The sequence below is a fragment of the Plectrocnemia conspersa genome, unplaced genomic scaffold (assembly GCF_051122295.1).
Source record: "Plectrocnemia conspersa isolate PC_06_02 unplaced genomic scaffold, ASM5112229v1 ptg000010l, whole genome shotgun sequence".
NCBI lineage: Eukaryota > Metazoa > Arthropoda > Insecta > Trichoptera > Polycentropodidae > Plectrocnemia > Plectrocnemia conspersa.
Window position 1 is genome coordinate 32,217,945 of NW_028277174.1, and position 17,601 is coordinate 32,235,545.

The following is a 17,601-nucleotide window of genomic DNA, read 5'->3' on the forward strand; positions in this document are numbered from 1 at the left end:
AAGAATATTTCTTTGTTGCGAAACGGTCTCGGATGTAATAAATCACCGGCACCACAAGATTCCGTTTCAATGCAATACGACCTGGACAATGCCCATCAAGCGAATGTCGCTTTCTAAAGGCGTATGTCAACTTCGCCGTTATAAAAAGCGATGATCGCTGCATAACTGTAATTGTTCAGAAAGCTTTGGATACTTTAGTCTGGACTCCGATGAGGAGAAGGCAGTAACCAGCAGCCACTTGAAGACTCAAGCAGACACTCGAAGAGACCAGCAGACGCCCGCGGACAACATACTGTCATGGGCATTCACTTCCCAGGAGGAACTCCTTCAACCGAGCACCTCTGTAGCAGAGAGGGATCAACTTCCGCTGTACACTTGCTGCCACGCCACCTACTAAGCATCTGAGGACCTCCCATGGACATCAGCCCTGCGCCAGCTTTTCCACCACCCCTCGGAGGTAACATCTCGCCATTTATCGTCTGTCGCAATTGTAATATAATATAACTAGAAAACGAAAGACTTATTTGACAAAGTTTAAATATTTATTTGATCGTAAATACAATGTATTCTGTAAACAACAATAAATAATAACAGTTTATTATTAAAAGCACACCATAAAAAAATATTTTACAAACCGAAAGTGACGACCTTTATTGTTAATATACAAAACTTAATAAACGTATTTATATTAAATAAAGCTGAAGTTTACTTAATTTAAATAAACAGAAGTAGAGAAATAATACTAACATTGTATTAAATTTGTCCCATAACCGCTTTAAAACCTTTTTTAATAAATCGACCCTTCAGTTATCAAACAATAAATGCATCGTATTGCATCAAATTCGTTTAGTAAAAAAACAGAGATCACGAACACTCGGTTCAAAAATATCTATTGGAACAAAATTCTCAGAAAATAAACCATGAATTAATAGGTTCAAATGTTTTTTTATATCTAGACATTGTTCAATACTGTATTTAAAACGTCTTCTAATACTTTACTGTATAATTAGAGATCGACGACATAGAACTTTTGTACTCATGCATTAATAATTACCAAACAAACTTTGTTATCTACGGTTTAACGGCGCAGTTTAAGGGCTCTCGATCTTCTCGTCAAGCAGCTCCTCCAATTTGGACACTTCGGTGACTGGCAACGAGCAGGCGTAGTGTCTGCAGACGTAAGCTGCTGGAACGCCTCCCAAGGGCCGGATACGGCTCAACACTGTAAAAGAAAATATGTTAAGACTCGCGCTGCGTTCGCTTCGACGCGTTGGTGTGAGCGATAAAAGCAATAGTTGCCGCCACATCAGATAACAATTTGTTTTGAATTTATTTGAACGGAAAGCAAACGGTCAATGTGAGTGAAGTGAGGAATGCACTAGAACTAGTTTTCCGCTCAAACCGAGGAGTTGACATTTTAAAACAAAGATGACAAGATATAGTAGAAATCATATGGCAATAGCAAACTCAATGAAATATTCGAATAATCATTGATTTTATATTTAATTTTTTCTGCAGATAATTTGGTCTCTGACCAAATATTTGACAGGTTATCTAACATGCTTTGATATCATTTGATATTCAGATTAATTAAATTCATCTTTGTTGGATCTTTTTATTCTCAAAAGTTGATCAATCGTTATCTCTAACGTTTTTCATATTCTTTAGCAATATTTTTTATATACTTGACAATCATATTCCGGTGGCTGCCAATTGTTTTTGATTTTTTTCTGCATCCGCACAATTACGATCTCTATAGTTTGTATTATAGAATCAGTGTCGTATTCGATATTTATGTGTTTATATTGTGATTTATTTACATTTAATAATTTATTATTTAAAATTCATAGCGATTTTTTAAAGAAATGATGTAATGTGATAATTTATACTTACTTCAAGAAAAAAACTAATTGTGAGTCTGTGTGAGCTGAGATTTTCTACCAATTTTGCCGGAGAGAATCGGAAAAATGCTCATCTGTATTCAAATGGAACTGCGGGCGCTCGATTAGATTTTCTCATCCGCCTTATAAAGAAATCTAAATATTCCATAAAGCTCGGCACTCTTAAGGGGTTGAACGCGCACGAAAATAAATATACTTCCCCTCGAAGCGATAAAAATTCAATATTTTTTTACGGGACGTTTAAAAATAAAGTAAAGTGACTCTTAACCCTTCGAGTTCTCTGAGAGTATCGGATAAAATTAAAATAATACTACGACGCTGAAAGAGTTGAAAGGGACGATATAAACGCACTTTTTCGACAATGAAACAATATCAAATTAACGTCGCAGTAATAAGAAGAAAATTTACAATGTTGAGAGAAAGCGTAGGATAGTATAATATATATGTGTATATTTTAATATAATAGAAGTAGAAGCGTTTGTTAATTGCTATCTGCTACCGCCCGCATGAAGATAATACGATATTATATCATTTGTGTACAGTGGAACCTCGTTATATGACTTAAAGCTTTCAGTGAAGTCTCTCAGTCGCGAGAATGAAAATAGAGGGTCTGTTTTTAATCATTAACAAAAGCTTTTAGATTACAAAGAAATATGATTTAAACGTTTGTAGGTTGTTTCAAAGCCCTTTCGTTTAAAAAAACGTAAAAAAATGCGATGAAAGAGAGTTACGTTTTAAGAACTAAGAAGCGCGATCTAGATTTTTTAGTGGTATTTAGTATCATATAAAAAACTAAAATACTTTCACTTGAGATAAAACTGAAAATTAACCATTTCACTGCGCGCTATTTAAAAATTTTATAATAGGATGTGGGGGAGCACTTATTTACCCTCTAAGTTATTTAAATAATATTGCAATAAATTAAAGTGTTTTTCAACCTTAAATTATACAAAAAAAAATACAATGCATACTGACAATTTTATTAATGACTTCTATAGGTGTCATCCTCGGTAAAAAGGTTAAAGATTAAAAACGGTTTGACATTGTCGTTCAGAGTATATTAAACTCTTTAGTGAGAGTTCATCGTTATCGTCAAGTTGGGTTGCTCTTTAAAATATGATTATTTTTCTGTATTAGGTTAAAGTTATTGAACACTCTATTATCTAAACTATTTTAAAAAGTATGTTGCGTTTTTTGATATGGATTATTAAGATGTTTTTATTTATTTTATTAAATGCAATTAAGCGCTTTAAAATAATTATTTTAAAATCAAAATCAGTGTTTCAAACAGGCTTAGATGTGGCAAGTCTTATTTCAGCAATTTGTTGTTCCACAATATTTGTTATTATGATACGCATTTATTCCTAGAAAACTCATCGCCAAGATGCTTTTGTTTAATAGTGCGTATATCCAACAAATTTAAGCTGTTTTATTTAGAGTAGTTTTGGTCGAATATCACGTTACCTTTTAGCGTGTATCTGTTATCGTCTTTGACATCTGTAAAGTATATTGCAAGGAAATTTTAAATATTTTCTTAACTTATGAAAACAAATAAAACGTTTACTGGAGATTAATTCAAAAACAAATTTAGAGCGGAAACACTAGTTCTAATAAGTGCAATTTCAGGAAACTGGACCATCCGAAGCTCGCTAGCGGTTGCCAGCTTACGTACTTCGCTCGTTGGAGTTAGAATTCTTGGGAATTGTAAGGTTGTAGTCTGAGTGTAGAATGAGTTATCTGAAACTAAAAATGAAAGACTCACAAATTTCTGACACACCTGTGTTGCCACCGCCCCCCGGCTCCGCCACCGCCACGATCCTGCCCGGCAGCAGCCTAGCTCTGACGACCGACAGCAAAGCCTGCGTCCTGGGGTCGTCTCTGCCCCCGGCTATGAAGACCTGCAACGGAGAGCGCAAGCATTATTTATCTCGCCGCTATTATTCTGAAGCGAAAGAAGAAAAAGCCCGCCACAATCTGCGCTAACGACGCGAGGGCGAGAGCGGAAAATGGCGCTCTTCCGGCGGCACCGAAACGCGATACAATACATCGGTATCGGGTCGCGCCGATCCGAGGTGAAAGGGTTAAATCTACCGATAACCTGCACGTACGACATAATTTACTCATTTTTTTATCGAAGACTTGATCGTGATTCATGTTCTGAAGCGATCTATTTTTGGGTAGTAGCTATGCATTATAATATTATACAATTCGCGTGTCATTCCGTATTAAGCGTCATCATTGAATAGTAAAAAAAATATGGAGCACCTCTAAAATATAACCACTATCCTACATATTTTTTCAGATTTTTAAAAATTTCATCTTTAAATAAAAATAGTTTTATCTATACTTACAACAAAACAGAAAATGCACGTATTTGTCTATCTGTCACGAAAGTTCTTCTCGAACGGTAAACAGTAGCGACGTGACATTTGCACGTAGCATTTAAGCTACCATTTTTAGGTCAACTGTGCTATTTTCGACTTGAAGCTCTTAAGTCAAAAGTTGAGCTGAATAGCGACGTGCTGACGACCAATTACGTGCTACTACAATACGCAAATATTTTATTAAGTATGTAATAACAGGATGAATAAAAAATAAGTTTGAATCTAAGTATTTTTAAAGTCTGAGAAAATATTAGATTCGCCACGATTTAAGATGATATAATGTTCTATATAAGTTGTAATGTAAAATAAAATATAAAAATCGTTTAAAATTTAAATTGCTACACATACGAGAGGTAAAATGTTCAAATTACCATTTACCTGTGAATTTTTTCTTCTTCTTATATTTAAATTTATTTTTTACAAGTCATCGGTGAGAGGTATTACGACTAGATAAAACCCGTGTGTTTCCGTGCTGAACGTTTCGCAATAATAGATACATAGTTTACGTTTGATTCGTAATTAATTGGCCTTGGACCATATACCGGGAAGCGAAAAATACCGACATACAGATCGACAGCGCAAAACAAATACGAGCTCTGCTATCTCGGAGAGTCCAGCGTGTTTCGCAACTAAACACGGGTTCTTAAAATCCTTTAATTCTCCTCAAAACGCTAGACACAATGCTTTTTCGAATAAAGAATGTATATGTGTGTGTATATATATTTATATATTTATTTTAAATCTTGGGATTCATCGCTTACTTGTATTCTATATTTCGGCCGTGATTTTCCGGCCATGATCACGAATTGTTTGCAACTGCCGGAAAGAGTATATATGACAAGGTTAAGAACAAGAGCGGCAGTTGCAAACAATTCGTGATAATGGCCGGAAAATCACGGCCGAAATATAGAATACAAGTAAGCATAAATCGCGATGAATCCCGAGATTTAAAAAATAATTATACTCGCGAAAATCTAAAAATTCATATATATATATATATATATATATATATATATATACAAAACAAACATTGGTATGGCGATGATAATGCCCTCCAGAAAAAAAATCAGAAGTGAAAAGAAAACATTTGAAATAGAAAATAAAAAAACCTCTCGGTCACGGAACAAAAAGCCTGCCCGGCGTCGAGGGTAAAAAATCGCAATAATTAATGGCAAAAGTTTGTATTCGCCCGGGGCCAAATCGAAAATATCAATTAGAGACTCGGAGAAAATGCGGAGCAAGAAGTTTTCTGCCCGGATGTAGGCCCCTTTTCGCAGCGACAGATTTAAATGATTTTTCAACGGGCATACTGTCTGCGAAAATATATTTATATCATTAAACAGTCAGATTTAAGTAACACGTATAGGGTCACCAATTTAGTAATCGACGCACTGTGGGGTATTTGACCGATCTGGACGGCCAAAATTATTTTTTCACTTTAGTTAATTCCATAAATGCTTTTAGTCAAATAAATAGTATTGTAAGTGATAAAAAATACATTCGAGAAGAAGAAACAACTTTTTAAAAAGTAAAAGTAAGTAAAAATGAACTATTAAGTAAACGTCCTTGGAAGTTATACCACTAACATTTCATTATAGAAGTTATACTACTGACAGCATTGTACACCTTTCCATCATACATTTCCATCATATCATTTTGTGCTTTACTGGCGTTAAACGGTCGTGCGAATTTCGCCAAGTAAATTGTTAAAAAAAAATTATATAAGTCACAAAGATATTTGCTGCTATTTTTTTAATGAGAATAAGTCTTTGTTTATCATTTTATCCATACTCTGTATTGTTTTTATTTTTAAAATATACATATTTGGTGATTATAAATCTATATTAATATTTTGGTATACGATCCATAATTTTATGTTTACTCATTTTACCATGCTGAACATATTGTTAAAAAATTATAACAATATTTTCAATTACGTCAATAGGGTAGGTTTTATTTATGCTAAATATCGATATGGTATCGTAAGATAGAAAATACGCAATATTTATATAATATGTCATAAATAAGTTGGGAAGCATGCCCGAGATCCGATATAAACTTGTCGAGTCGGGCCGTAAAAAGCAGAGGCAATTTCGGTGCTTCTGTATGGGCGGTTATTTTTTCATAAGTTGCCGCGAGTGCCTCAAATCAAATCTGAGATCCGCGCACGGTGGATGGCACTCGAAGGGTTAACAGATTTTTATTGTCGAGCTACGCATTTTAGAGTGAATTTAAATATAAGTTAAACATTTTTAAAAATTATTTATGTATGTATATATCGCGACTTTCATCTGCGAGTTTTATAGTACCATAGAGTAAAGATCGCATCCCTTATTCTTTTCTGTCACGGGCAGCGTGTCAGCGCTCGATAAATACTATGTGCCAATCCACAGACACACATAATAAGCAGGTAATAAAATATTTCTAGACACCTCTATAGTATTATTGTTAAGGGGATATTATTTATTTTCATTTGTTTTTTGATACACATATTCTAAATGTCACATTTTTCGGATAATGATACACTTCATCAAACGCCTTTTCAATATCTATGTATTATATATATAAGTCTGATATACACGTGTACATCAGAGTTCAATGACTTCGAAATAAATTTAGAAAAAACCTTTAGTGAGAGTGGATCGGGAATGACGGAAGCCATGTTGCTGTTCAAAAAGCATACACCTACAATAATTGAAAATATAATTTATTTATATAATATACAATATAATGCCGTCCTCACCGCACTTTGTTTATTTCATTGTATATTTTATTTACAAAAATATAATTTAACAAATAAAATTTCTAAAAAATCTATTTAAGGTATGACAATATCATAAGAGTATTTATATTCAAATCGAGAAATATAACTGTTAGAATAAAATAAAAGTAGGAATAAAAAAAAAATACTGGAGGAGCTGGGATTTGAACCCAGGACTTTCAGCATGCGAAGCAGACACTCTACCACTGAGTTACACCCCCTGACGTCAGATAGACCATAAGATCTATTCACACTCATAGGCAAACACCAAATAATAAATTAACACGTCTATATATATGTATATTTTATCAATATACAGTAACCCTTCGCTTTCCCGTATATTTTCGCTAATTGCCAGTTTAAATCGGCGCTCATTTGGCAACAGGCGATACTCCCAGATAACGCCCGATCGATCGCTCCTATTAACCGATTATTAATTCGCTACCAGCGTATCGTCGAAACGCTACAACATAAATTCCAGGATTGATCTGTTTATCTTCTTCTTTTCTGTGTTTTAATTAAAACAGTACTACCGCTATCTATCTATCAGTAGATTTTTTTTAAATATTTTTAGTTCACCAAGAATCATAGTATAGTGAAATCTTAGTATAGCGAAGCTCACGGGACCAAAGAAAAAAATTCGTTATATTGAATGCAAGGAAGATGCTATATTATGATTTTATTTTTAATCCATATTACTAGAGCAGCAAAATAACATCTTAAAAGATTGACAGATCATTTTTGACTATTTTTAAAGATACTATATTGAGGGTCGGCACTCGAAATTGTTTTTGTACTAGGTAATTCTTATTAAAAATTTAAATTATATATGAGTATAAATATTATTAAACTACTAATACCAAACACGAAGAAATCATAACAAATACTTGCATTTCTCTTAATTACTTTATATTTTTTTTATGTTCTCTCAAGCACCATTACTTGACAATCACTAACAATAAATTTACACAATAGGGTGACCACCGGCAAGCTCAACAATGTGTCATATTTTTTAAATTATTAATGTCATTCAAATATTTGTTAAAAAGTAAGTTTTAAAATATCCCAAAACATACATTTGTTAATATTCTAAACGCGACAAAAAGGTGCTAGATTATGAAAAAATAATAAGAGAGAGCGGTATAAAAACGAGGAAGCAGCTAAGCGAGCCGGAGGAAAGATATTAAATGATCTACGTGTCTATTTTTTTGTAAAAGTTAAGTGCAAAGGGACACTGAAGAGAGAACTTCCTCTTATATTATGTCGCCCATTTGTTGAAATCTAGTAAAAGTTATTCACTATAAGCTGCCTTCGAGAAACTAAAATATCGTAAATAAATAGTATTTTCAACAATTCAATTTGCACACGCCATTTATTAAAGTGAAAAGTTCAGAACTATCCAACAAAAGAGGCGTCTTTTAATTATATTTGTGTTGCAAGCTTGTTGAGAAGTTTGATGGCTCGCGCAAGAGAAGAGTTTTTAAGCGCAAGCGTTCTGACCGCGACGGTACAGAATAAGGGACGCGATCGCAACTTTCTAGTGCACTCTAAAGCTCGCAAAAAATATGCTTTCACAGTTTCGTTTGCGCTCGTTACATTTGTTACAGTGTAAACGCATCTTTACAGCCGGTTGCGCTAGTTCTGCAGGGCTATACCATAACTGCCGGCGCTCATCCATTATGCAACCGGCGAAAGGTCAGAGGCCGTTACTGTCGACCCTGCAGCCGTAAAGCACCCACACGCGCGTCTTCTCTTGGCTTCCGGTATTCGGCCAATGGGCGATTTTCATTTAACTGCTGATAAAATAGACCACCGATTGATGCGAAATCGCCCCTTATTGCCTGTTCGGGAGCCGTGCGAATATTTATTTATTTATGAATACACCGCTGCGTAAATAAATGCCTTGTGCGGTTTTAGCAGGGTTCCTCTTACGAAGAATTAGTAATTATGAGAACCCATCCTAATATCAACAGTATTAAAAAAAAATGTAACAGACAATTTTCTTCCACAATATCACTCTGGAATCAGCCTATATTGATATTAAAAAAAAGATTGTGTAATTATTTTGAAAATATAACTAGTTTGTCTATTTTACAATTTTAAAATTAAATTTATTATAAGTGATTCCTCATTTAAAAAACTTATATAAATCTAGAAAAAAAGGTCGAGAATCTATCCCGAAAATGTTTTTTAAAATATGTCATTTCAGTAAAATCATATCAGAATACATTTTCACCAGTAGATATATATTTTTACTAGTGAAAATATAAATTATCTGGCATGTGCTAAGTTAATTAATTTGATTTGAACTTTTCTATATGTATTTATTTGGATCCGATGTACAAATGTTACAGTGAATGTGTATATTTTGATAAATTTATATTTTCACTAGTAGAGTCCAAATGCAAATATATATTTCTACCAGCGAAAATATAATTTAACTGATAGGCGCTAGTATGCTGCTCTAAAATGTCTAAAAGACTAAACTTGACAGTTGCGAAACGTCCATTTGCTGTTCAAACCCAAACCTAACCTAACCTAATGAAAGTTCTAAAAATAATTACAGGTTTAGAACTTTCATTGTGTAAAGTCAAACTAAACTAACTCATCTCTCAAGGGAAAATAAGCGGAATAATAAGTACAGACAGACGTCGCATCTCACATATTGCTCCATAGTTTGTCTGCATTTCGAAATTACACTAAGTTTTAAAAATATGAAATTTTTATTGATGTTACTATGAACTTCTAATATAAGAGGGCTGATCGAAGTGTTTTTATAATTAAAATTAAATATAAAAATATAAAATTTTCGTTAATAGGAGGGCGCAATCACTTCTCAGAAGTCAAAAATTCACAGCAAAAGCAATAGAATCGTGTCGGCGCCGTCGCAGTAAGACGCTCAGCAACAAACGTTCCCACTGCGACGGCGACGACACGATTTTATTGCTTTTGACGTGGATTTTTGACTTCTGAGAAAAAATAATTGTTTTTTGCGCTTTCCTATTGGTTAAAATTATATGTGCTTTATTCGATTCTCACTCTTGTTTTTCGTGCAGTGTATTTGTAATGATTGAAATTAAATAAAAAATATTTTTTTTTATTTAAAAAAAAGTGAATGTAAGTACAAGCCTTTATTTATTTATCAATTTTGGAAAATTAATTATTTAATGTAATTACGTATAGATAAAAATAAATTATTGTTACTTTAATTTAATGTAATATATAATATTATAAATTAATGATATATATTTCATTAATATATAAGAAATACATGAAATAAAAAAAAACGATTATCAAGTAATTATGAGGGAAAGCAAATGTTCCCCCCCCCCCCCGACAAAATGACGTCCCTACGGCGAAGAGTGTGTAAACCGCGACCTAGGTTGTAAACGTGCGTAAATGTGACATGAAAATTAAGTGTCCCTATAATTTTCCTCGTTCTTTTAAACCTTTATCCGTCTTTTCGTCATCTTAGTGCCAATTTACTCAAAGTGGACGCCCGTGTCGATGACGAAATTTGTAATGCAATATGGGCATTACCTGACTGCGCTCGTTACGCGATAATTGCTCACCTGCGTCGGCGAGTCCGAGTGGAACATGAGCGCCGAGACCATCTCCGGAAGTGACGTGGGCACCTTTTCTAGCCTCTGGGAGAAGGCGGCCAGCAGCTTTTCGGCCCTGTCTCGCCTCGAGTTGCCTTCGTCGTCCGCCCGGTACGCCCCCAGCCGGATGAGGTTGTGGACGGAGACGCTGTTGCCCGAGGGCTCCGCCCCATCCGAATCTGCGAACAAAGTAATCTTCGTTATTCTCTGAAAAGGCAATGCTGCCGTTTAGATTCTCCTTTCCATTTCGATAATGTTTTAACGCACATCATAGTTTAATTTACGGTCGCGCAAATGAGGGTTTTATAAAATAAACTTTAGCTCTCGGGTAATCTAGGACCGTTAATTAAATTTATGATACTACGTAGGCGAATAAAGGTATACTCAATGTAACTTTTACATAAATTTATCTAGTATATATACGGATTTTTAGAATAAAATGTAATACCAAAGACTTAAAATATAATACTGAATGCGAAACGCACGATTAATAAGTTTATTTTATAGGTGTCTCAGATGCTGTGCTCGTTACGTTGCGACGTAAAATAGACACCAGAGAAGCATTCATCTCACTTTGATAATAATCTCAAGTCGTCAAAGGTGCTTGTGAATTTTTTGAATACTGAACAGATATCGCGTGAAGCGTTTCAATATTTTCTCTTTTCTTTACCTCGCGATAGAGAAGCGTCGCTCTAAATTACGCAACAACAAAAACGAACAAAACCACAAAATAAGATTCGCCGGGATTCTGAGTTTTTTTATTATTTCGTTTGTTTGTATGGTTCGATCGAACGTAACCGGGATTCCGGGAAAGAAAACAATCTACCCCGGACCATTAAATCCGCATAGAATCGTCGGAATATTGCTATCCGTGTCCAGGTGTGTTTTTTTCTCATATCTTCTCAAAATAGGAAGAAATACAGTATTGACGTATTCGAAATGGTGTTAGAGAAGGAAGATAATCGATTTATTTATGATTAATATATTTAAGAACTTAAGATTATAACTTTAGTTTCATACGAATTTTTTAAGGAACGTAAACGTAATGATGTAAAAAAACTGAATATGTAAATCTAAGAAGCAAAGCAAGAATTTAAAAAAATATAACTGATGATTATATTCTAGTTCCTGAAGCATATTTTTAGTGCATAGAAAACAATTGTAAGCGGTAAATAGTAGTAAAAAGCTGTAAAGTTCGTCGCTTGGCAGAGCGTAGCGATTCGATGCCTACCAGCAAGAGACCATTATAAAAATATCCAAGATGTACACCACCTGTCCCAAATCCGCAATGAATTTAATTTAATATCTCCGGTGTTCTAAATTCTAAGTTCTGACATCGTAGCTCTAAGTTCTACTATACCACTAAAAATAAGCGCTAGCTCTTCTGATTCATTATGTCAAAAAGATTACAGTACATTTTTGCCGTCGGTCAAATAATCAACATGAAAAATAAGCTAACATTAAATTTTGTCTTAAATTCGGCAAAAATGCCAACAAAAGTTTGCGGTTATTCAATGGGTCTCAAGTGCTTTGACCGATTTTGCGATGAAGACGATGACCAAAAAAGACCCGTATCCAAAATGATTCGACCAAGGCCTTAAATGCACTTCCGGATAATTTTTACATAAGATGTTTCGATTTATTTATGATCGTCTCTAGCGCTATATTCTAAATAAATTAATATATTATTTCAGAATAACAGACGTCTCCTATTTGTTTTTTAATCAGTCCTCGCAGATTTGGAACAGAAAGTGTATTTCTTCTGCTGCTGATCAAACTCCTTCTTCTATCTTCATGGATTTAATTAGACTTTGCTCAATCACCATAAAGAACCACTTTCAGTATTAAATTTATCAGTCCTTCTTTCTGTGAAGAATCCGTTTTCAAAGCTCTTTTTATCCATTGTTTCTTTCAATTAAGTCATATCTTGCAGGTATAAATGTGTAGATTTAGTACAAAGAAAGCAACCTCTTGCTTAAAAATACGGAAGCATTTTTTTTACCGCAGTTATCCCATGAACGGGTGCGCGCTTTCCGCTCTCCGCGCTATATCTCAAAAACCGTTAATCTTACGAAGAATTGAATTGTACCAAACTTATATGTATTGTGAAACATCTAACGACCTTTGATATTTTGACACTCGATCTTGAGACTATTCAGCCCGTCTCAGTGGCGTAGTTACGATGGGGCGAGGGGGGCGGGCCGCCCCGGGCGGCACTTGCTTGGGGGCGGCATATTTGCGATGGGATCATCTAGTGTGGTACTTAACCCTAAATGCACTAAAATATATATCCACAAATAGCAAGAGCTTATGGAGAGGGGGGGGGGAGCAATTTTAAGCATCGCCCCGGGCACCACATATCCTAGCTACGCCACTGGCCCGTCTTATAAACATCAAAACAAAGGTATATGCAAAATTTCAGCTTTCTTTCATTCCGAGACTTAGCCTTTATTTCGCCTTATTTGACAGGACTACTACCTTTTAAATCAAATTATTAGCTGAACGGTAAATATGAATAAAAATATGTCAAAATAAAATATGTATAAATACTTTTTTATCTTATTTATAATTCACCATATAAAGACCAGCAAAATAAAACTAGAACCAAAAATGTTGAGCGTCCGGTATTTACACACTTGCTAGATGCGGTACCTCACGTCAGTGAAGAACCGACAGCTAGTACTAAATAGTATAATAATATTAACAACTTTTAGTAAACAATATTTTAAGCAAAGCATTTTTAGAAGTCATGCTTATCGACAAAAATAAAAAAAATGATAAAGAGTTGACATTATTAAAAACCTAAGAGATATTTATAATGTCTATAGAATGTTTATGTTCGAATGTAAAAAATAATGACTTGTTTTTAAGAGGCAGAAATTTTAATTTCAGTCATAATAATATTTTTATTTTGAACTAAATAAATTGAGTGTTGCTCTCTTTAAATTTTATCTATGATGAAAACTGTGGTCTCGCTTAAGCGAATCAATATTAAGTTAAATAGTTTTTTAGGATGCAAATAAACAATTTGATCATAATAATATTGTATGAAGAAAGAGTAATAAAAGGATCACATACTATTTAACAAAAGCAATTATACTACTGCTATTTTTTTTTAAATTACGTTTTAGAGTTGAAATTATTCAGAATTAGAATATTCAGGACAAAATACGATGCCTTTAAATTGGAAAAATTCTAAGCTGTCCAGGTGTGTATTTTTACGCATCCGCCCCACTTTTGAAGTATAGTGGGAATTTTCCCGGAAACGCGCTTCTCTTTGTGACGCGACCGAAAACCACCTCTGGGAAATAGTTGTTCGTAGGCTTTCCGCCCGCTGCGCGGTTTTCCATCACTTTGAGGCCCAAACAAATCACTGAAAAGCCATATCGTGCACGGGGCCGCGAGCGGGTGGTTTCGAACCCCCGCCTGGCTGGCTTTTCTACGCGTTTTCGACATAATCGCCCGAAAGTGACATACGGGTATTTACACGCACGCGTCTGTTTGTCACAGATACACATTTACATATACGCTTAAAGGACGATCGACCTAATAAACTTGTAACGAATGCACATCAACGATCTTATATGTAAAATCTGATTATATTTTTATAAATATAATTTTTTTTAAATTGAAATTAAGAACATCGCAATCTAATATAGCTTAACCTAGTGAGTCACAATGGTAAAAACATAAAAAAAAACTTTTGCATCAACTCAATATAAATATTTTTATATTATATGCATACATATATTGAAAGGCGGTTCTTCGGAAGCAGTACGCAAATAAAACAAAGTAATAAAAACAAATTTAGTATGAGACTAATTAAATTACAGTCATTACATCTTTCCCGATAAGCGGTCTCGCATGACCGACTTCGAGGGGCGACAAAATACAAACCGATAACTCCGAAGTCGTTAAAATCGATAACTTCGTCGAAACACCGGTGACTAATCGCGCGTTTAAATCGGACTCCGCGATTCCCACCGGCGTGCAGACGCGGGACGTCTAATTTGCCGACTCTCCGAGTTTATTTATCAAGTTCCCGAACTAGAGTCGACCGTATGAATCACCGAGTCCCCGGAGTGCGACCAAAAATCGAGGATACGGCGGCGGAGACGGCGATGCGACTCCCAGGGGGTACTGCGTTACCCTAAAAAAATGAGTAATATCCATTACTCGGAGAACTTTCTGCACTCTCCATTAGCGATTTTTTTCTATATTAAATGTGTTTCGTTATGAATAATAAATATTTGAAAACAAAAAGAATAAAAACTGTACTATTAATGGGTTAATGGTACCTTTTATAACACATCTAAAATCATTATTTCATATTTATTGGTATAATTTATCGGGTGAACAAATTATGCCGTTCTTATAGATGCTTTGGATGATTTAAAAATTTGAAGCAACGGAGATAAAATATTTTTTTATAATATAATTTAGGTTAATTTTGAGCAATAAAGTTGAAATGCAACTTTCGTTGGTAAATTGACTATAATAATAATTGAGACAAAATATGGAATACAATGATTGGAGATACCTATTTTATTTTTTTATTTAAAAGTATAATTAAAAAAATATAGTAGTATCTTAACATCAAAGTTTTATTTAAATATTGTGATGGAAAAATATATAGTTGTTGCAATACTTTTTTATTAGTAGAACATAAAAATTAAATCAGTAGATATTAAAAAAAATTGTCTAAATTTTCGCGGTCGGTTTTTTTTCTGGGAATATTTACAGTGGAACTCGTAAATCGCTCGTGATATGCTACGTAGAGTATCTCGCGCCAGGTTAAGTGTATATAAATTATAAAGTAACATTACAAAATTATTTTAATCACCCTCCATGCCGTACCCTTATTAATTCCTTTAACAGGACCCGCTTACAAATTCCAAAGTTCTAATGCGGCCGGCCGAAAGTTGTCGACCCTTTCTGTTGCCCGAAAATCTTTTGTGAGGACCGAACGCGAAAATCTGCCGAAAGCGGGTAAGGGTCGTTGTTTGAAAATTTTTCAAAAATTGTAACCCAAAGTTACGATATTTATTTAATAAGACGTTAACGATACATGTTATGTAAAATTTTGTTAGCAAACTATTTTCTGTTTTTATTATATTATATTTATAAAATAATTGTGTTAAAATATTTTAAAATATTTTTACGTTAGATTGTGTCACATGATAATATATACTAAAAACAACAATACGCAGAAATGCAAAATAGAAATTGTAAAAAATAAAGAGACGTATTTATAATTTTATAAATAAATTGGCTATGTACTAACAAATATTTAAAATACAATTTTCTGCTATTTATAATGAGGAGGCCCACCCCTTGAATTTGGCCAGAAAAATGCACGTTATTCAATTAAATACTATGAATTTTAATAAAATCGAAATATTAAAAAAACGACTACTGACTGGCCAACTTTTGCCCCTACCCCAGAAAAAGTTAAAATGACGTTCCTTATTCTAAACCAAAAGTTTTCGGATTATCCATAAATGAAAATCTAAAAAACTAGCAGTCTAATCTATTCAGAAAATATGACATTTCAGTGAAATTATATCGGAATACATTTTCACCGGTAGATATATATTTTTACTAGTGAAAATATAATTTATCTGGTGAAAAAGGCGACCTTATAGATAATTTGAGTGGACGTCAACTGGCCGCAGGAGCAGGATTTTCGATGGAGGATTTTAATATATACTTCAAATAAACAGATTTTAAAAACTGCATTCTCTGAAATCTATAGTAAATATTCAAATATGTCACCTTTAAATTTTATTTTATTTGGTGACTGAAACTGAAAAATATGCTGCTTACAAACATTTTAAACAGGTACCCGAACTTAATTTTGGCCAGAAAAATTTATATTTTTTATTGAATCGAAAATAATAATAAAACGACCATTGATTGACCAACTTTTGCCCCTCATGGAAGAATATGATCGAATTGATCAATATAATACAAGTGAGTTCCAAAGAGTTAAGATAAAACCGGTTAGAATAGAATAGTATAATTTAATTCTTCAGATAATCTCAGTCAAGTTTAATACTTCTCATCCAAAGACGATCGAGTGATATTATTTCAGTGCTATTTATCAAGCTCTTTAAAATATACGTTTAGCTCCGCCGTCGAGTCCTCGCTTGTCTTAAATCTCTTCTTACCGAGAAATCTGTTTGGTTATGGGAATAGACGGAAATCGGAGGTGTGGTGAATATGGAGCATAGGAAACTAATTAAAGGCCTATACTTATAATGAATCCCGCCGAGCCCTTTACATATGTAGGTGCCATATCCATTTCCGTACGTAGGCGAACATCCTATCATTGATACAAATTATGGTAATTTTATTGTAGCGCTTTCTTGTTGCCTTCCGTAAATCAGTTCCAAAATCGATGGTATTAGTAGTAGCTACTCCATCCTAGACGAAGTCAATCTGTTGTCATTTTTGTCTGGTATTTAAAGAGTTGCTGCCTTCCTTCAGAGATTTTGAAGTTATCCTTCTCGTGGATACGACGCTTTTTTCTAAGCTCACGAAAAGTCTATCTAAGTAATGCATAAACAATTCGTTTTATGTAACAATTATATCATATATTGCTCATTTAAATTGTCCTCGAAGAAATATATATATATATCTACTGGTGAAAATATATTCGGACTTCACTAGTAAAAATATAAATATAATTGCAAATGCACCCACCTGCACCCCTCACCCGAATGACGTTCATACTTTTGAAAAATTCGTTAATAATACATTTTTTTAATTAGATATTAAGGCAGTACACGTTTCTTTTCGACTTGCGGCAACAGGATACTGTACGTACGACTTTTCGGGTACGATTGAAAAGGGATCCGGCGAGACGAGCGATCGCATCTAGGGTTGTGCACACACACCCCGTTGTAAATTCGTCTCGGGCCAATTAGGGTGAACGTTCCCACTTTTGAGAG

The 17,601-nt window shown here is 34.1% G+C and overlaps 1 protein-coding gene and 1 non-coding gene across 12 annotated transcripts in view; both read right to left on the reverse strand.

Annotated features, from left to right (window-relative positions):
* Positions 1–523: 523 nt before the first annotated feature.
* The window catches only part of LOC148231422 (spermatogenesis-associated protein 20), a 99,263-nt gene continuing 82,185 nt past the window's right edge, over positions 524–17,601 (reverse strand). For 7 of the 11 annotated variants that reach the window (XM_088195347.1, XM_088195346.1, XM_088195348.1 and 4 more), the window contains 3 exons: positions 10,619–10,827; positions 3,664–3,799; positions 524–1,222 (listed from right to left, as the gene is read on the reverse strand). In XM_088195347.1, the coding sequence (XP_088051473.1) occupies positions 1,092–1,222; positions 3,664–3,799; positions 10,619–10,827 (476 nt within the window). In that variant the 3' untranslated portion in view covers positions 524–1,091. The remainder of the gene's footprint in view (positions 1,223–3,663; positions 3,800–10,618; positions 10,828–17,601) is intronic. The other 4 variants (XM_088195351.1, XM_088195350.1, XM_088195349.1 and 1 more) reach the window with 1 other exon arrangement.
* On the reverse strand, positions 7,196–7,267 carry TRNAA-CGC (transfer RNA alanine (anticodon CGC)). Its single transcript has one exon. It is a non-coding gene; the product is annotated as a tRNA-Ala (tRNA).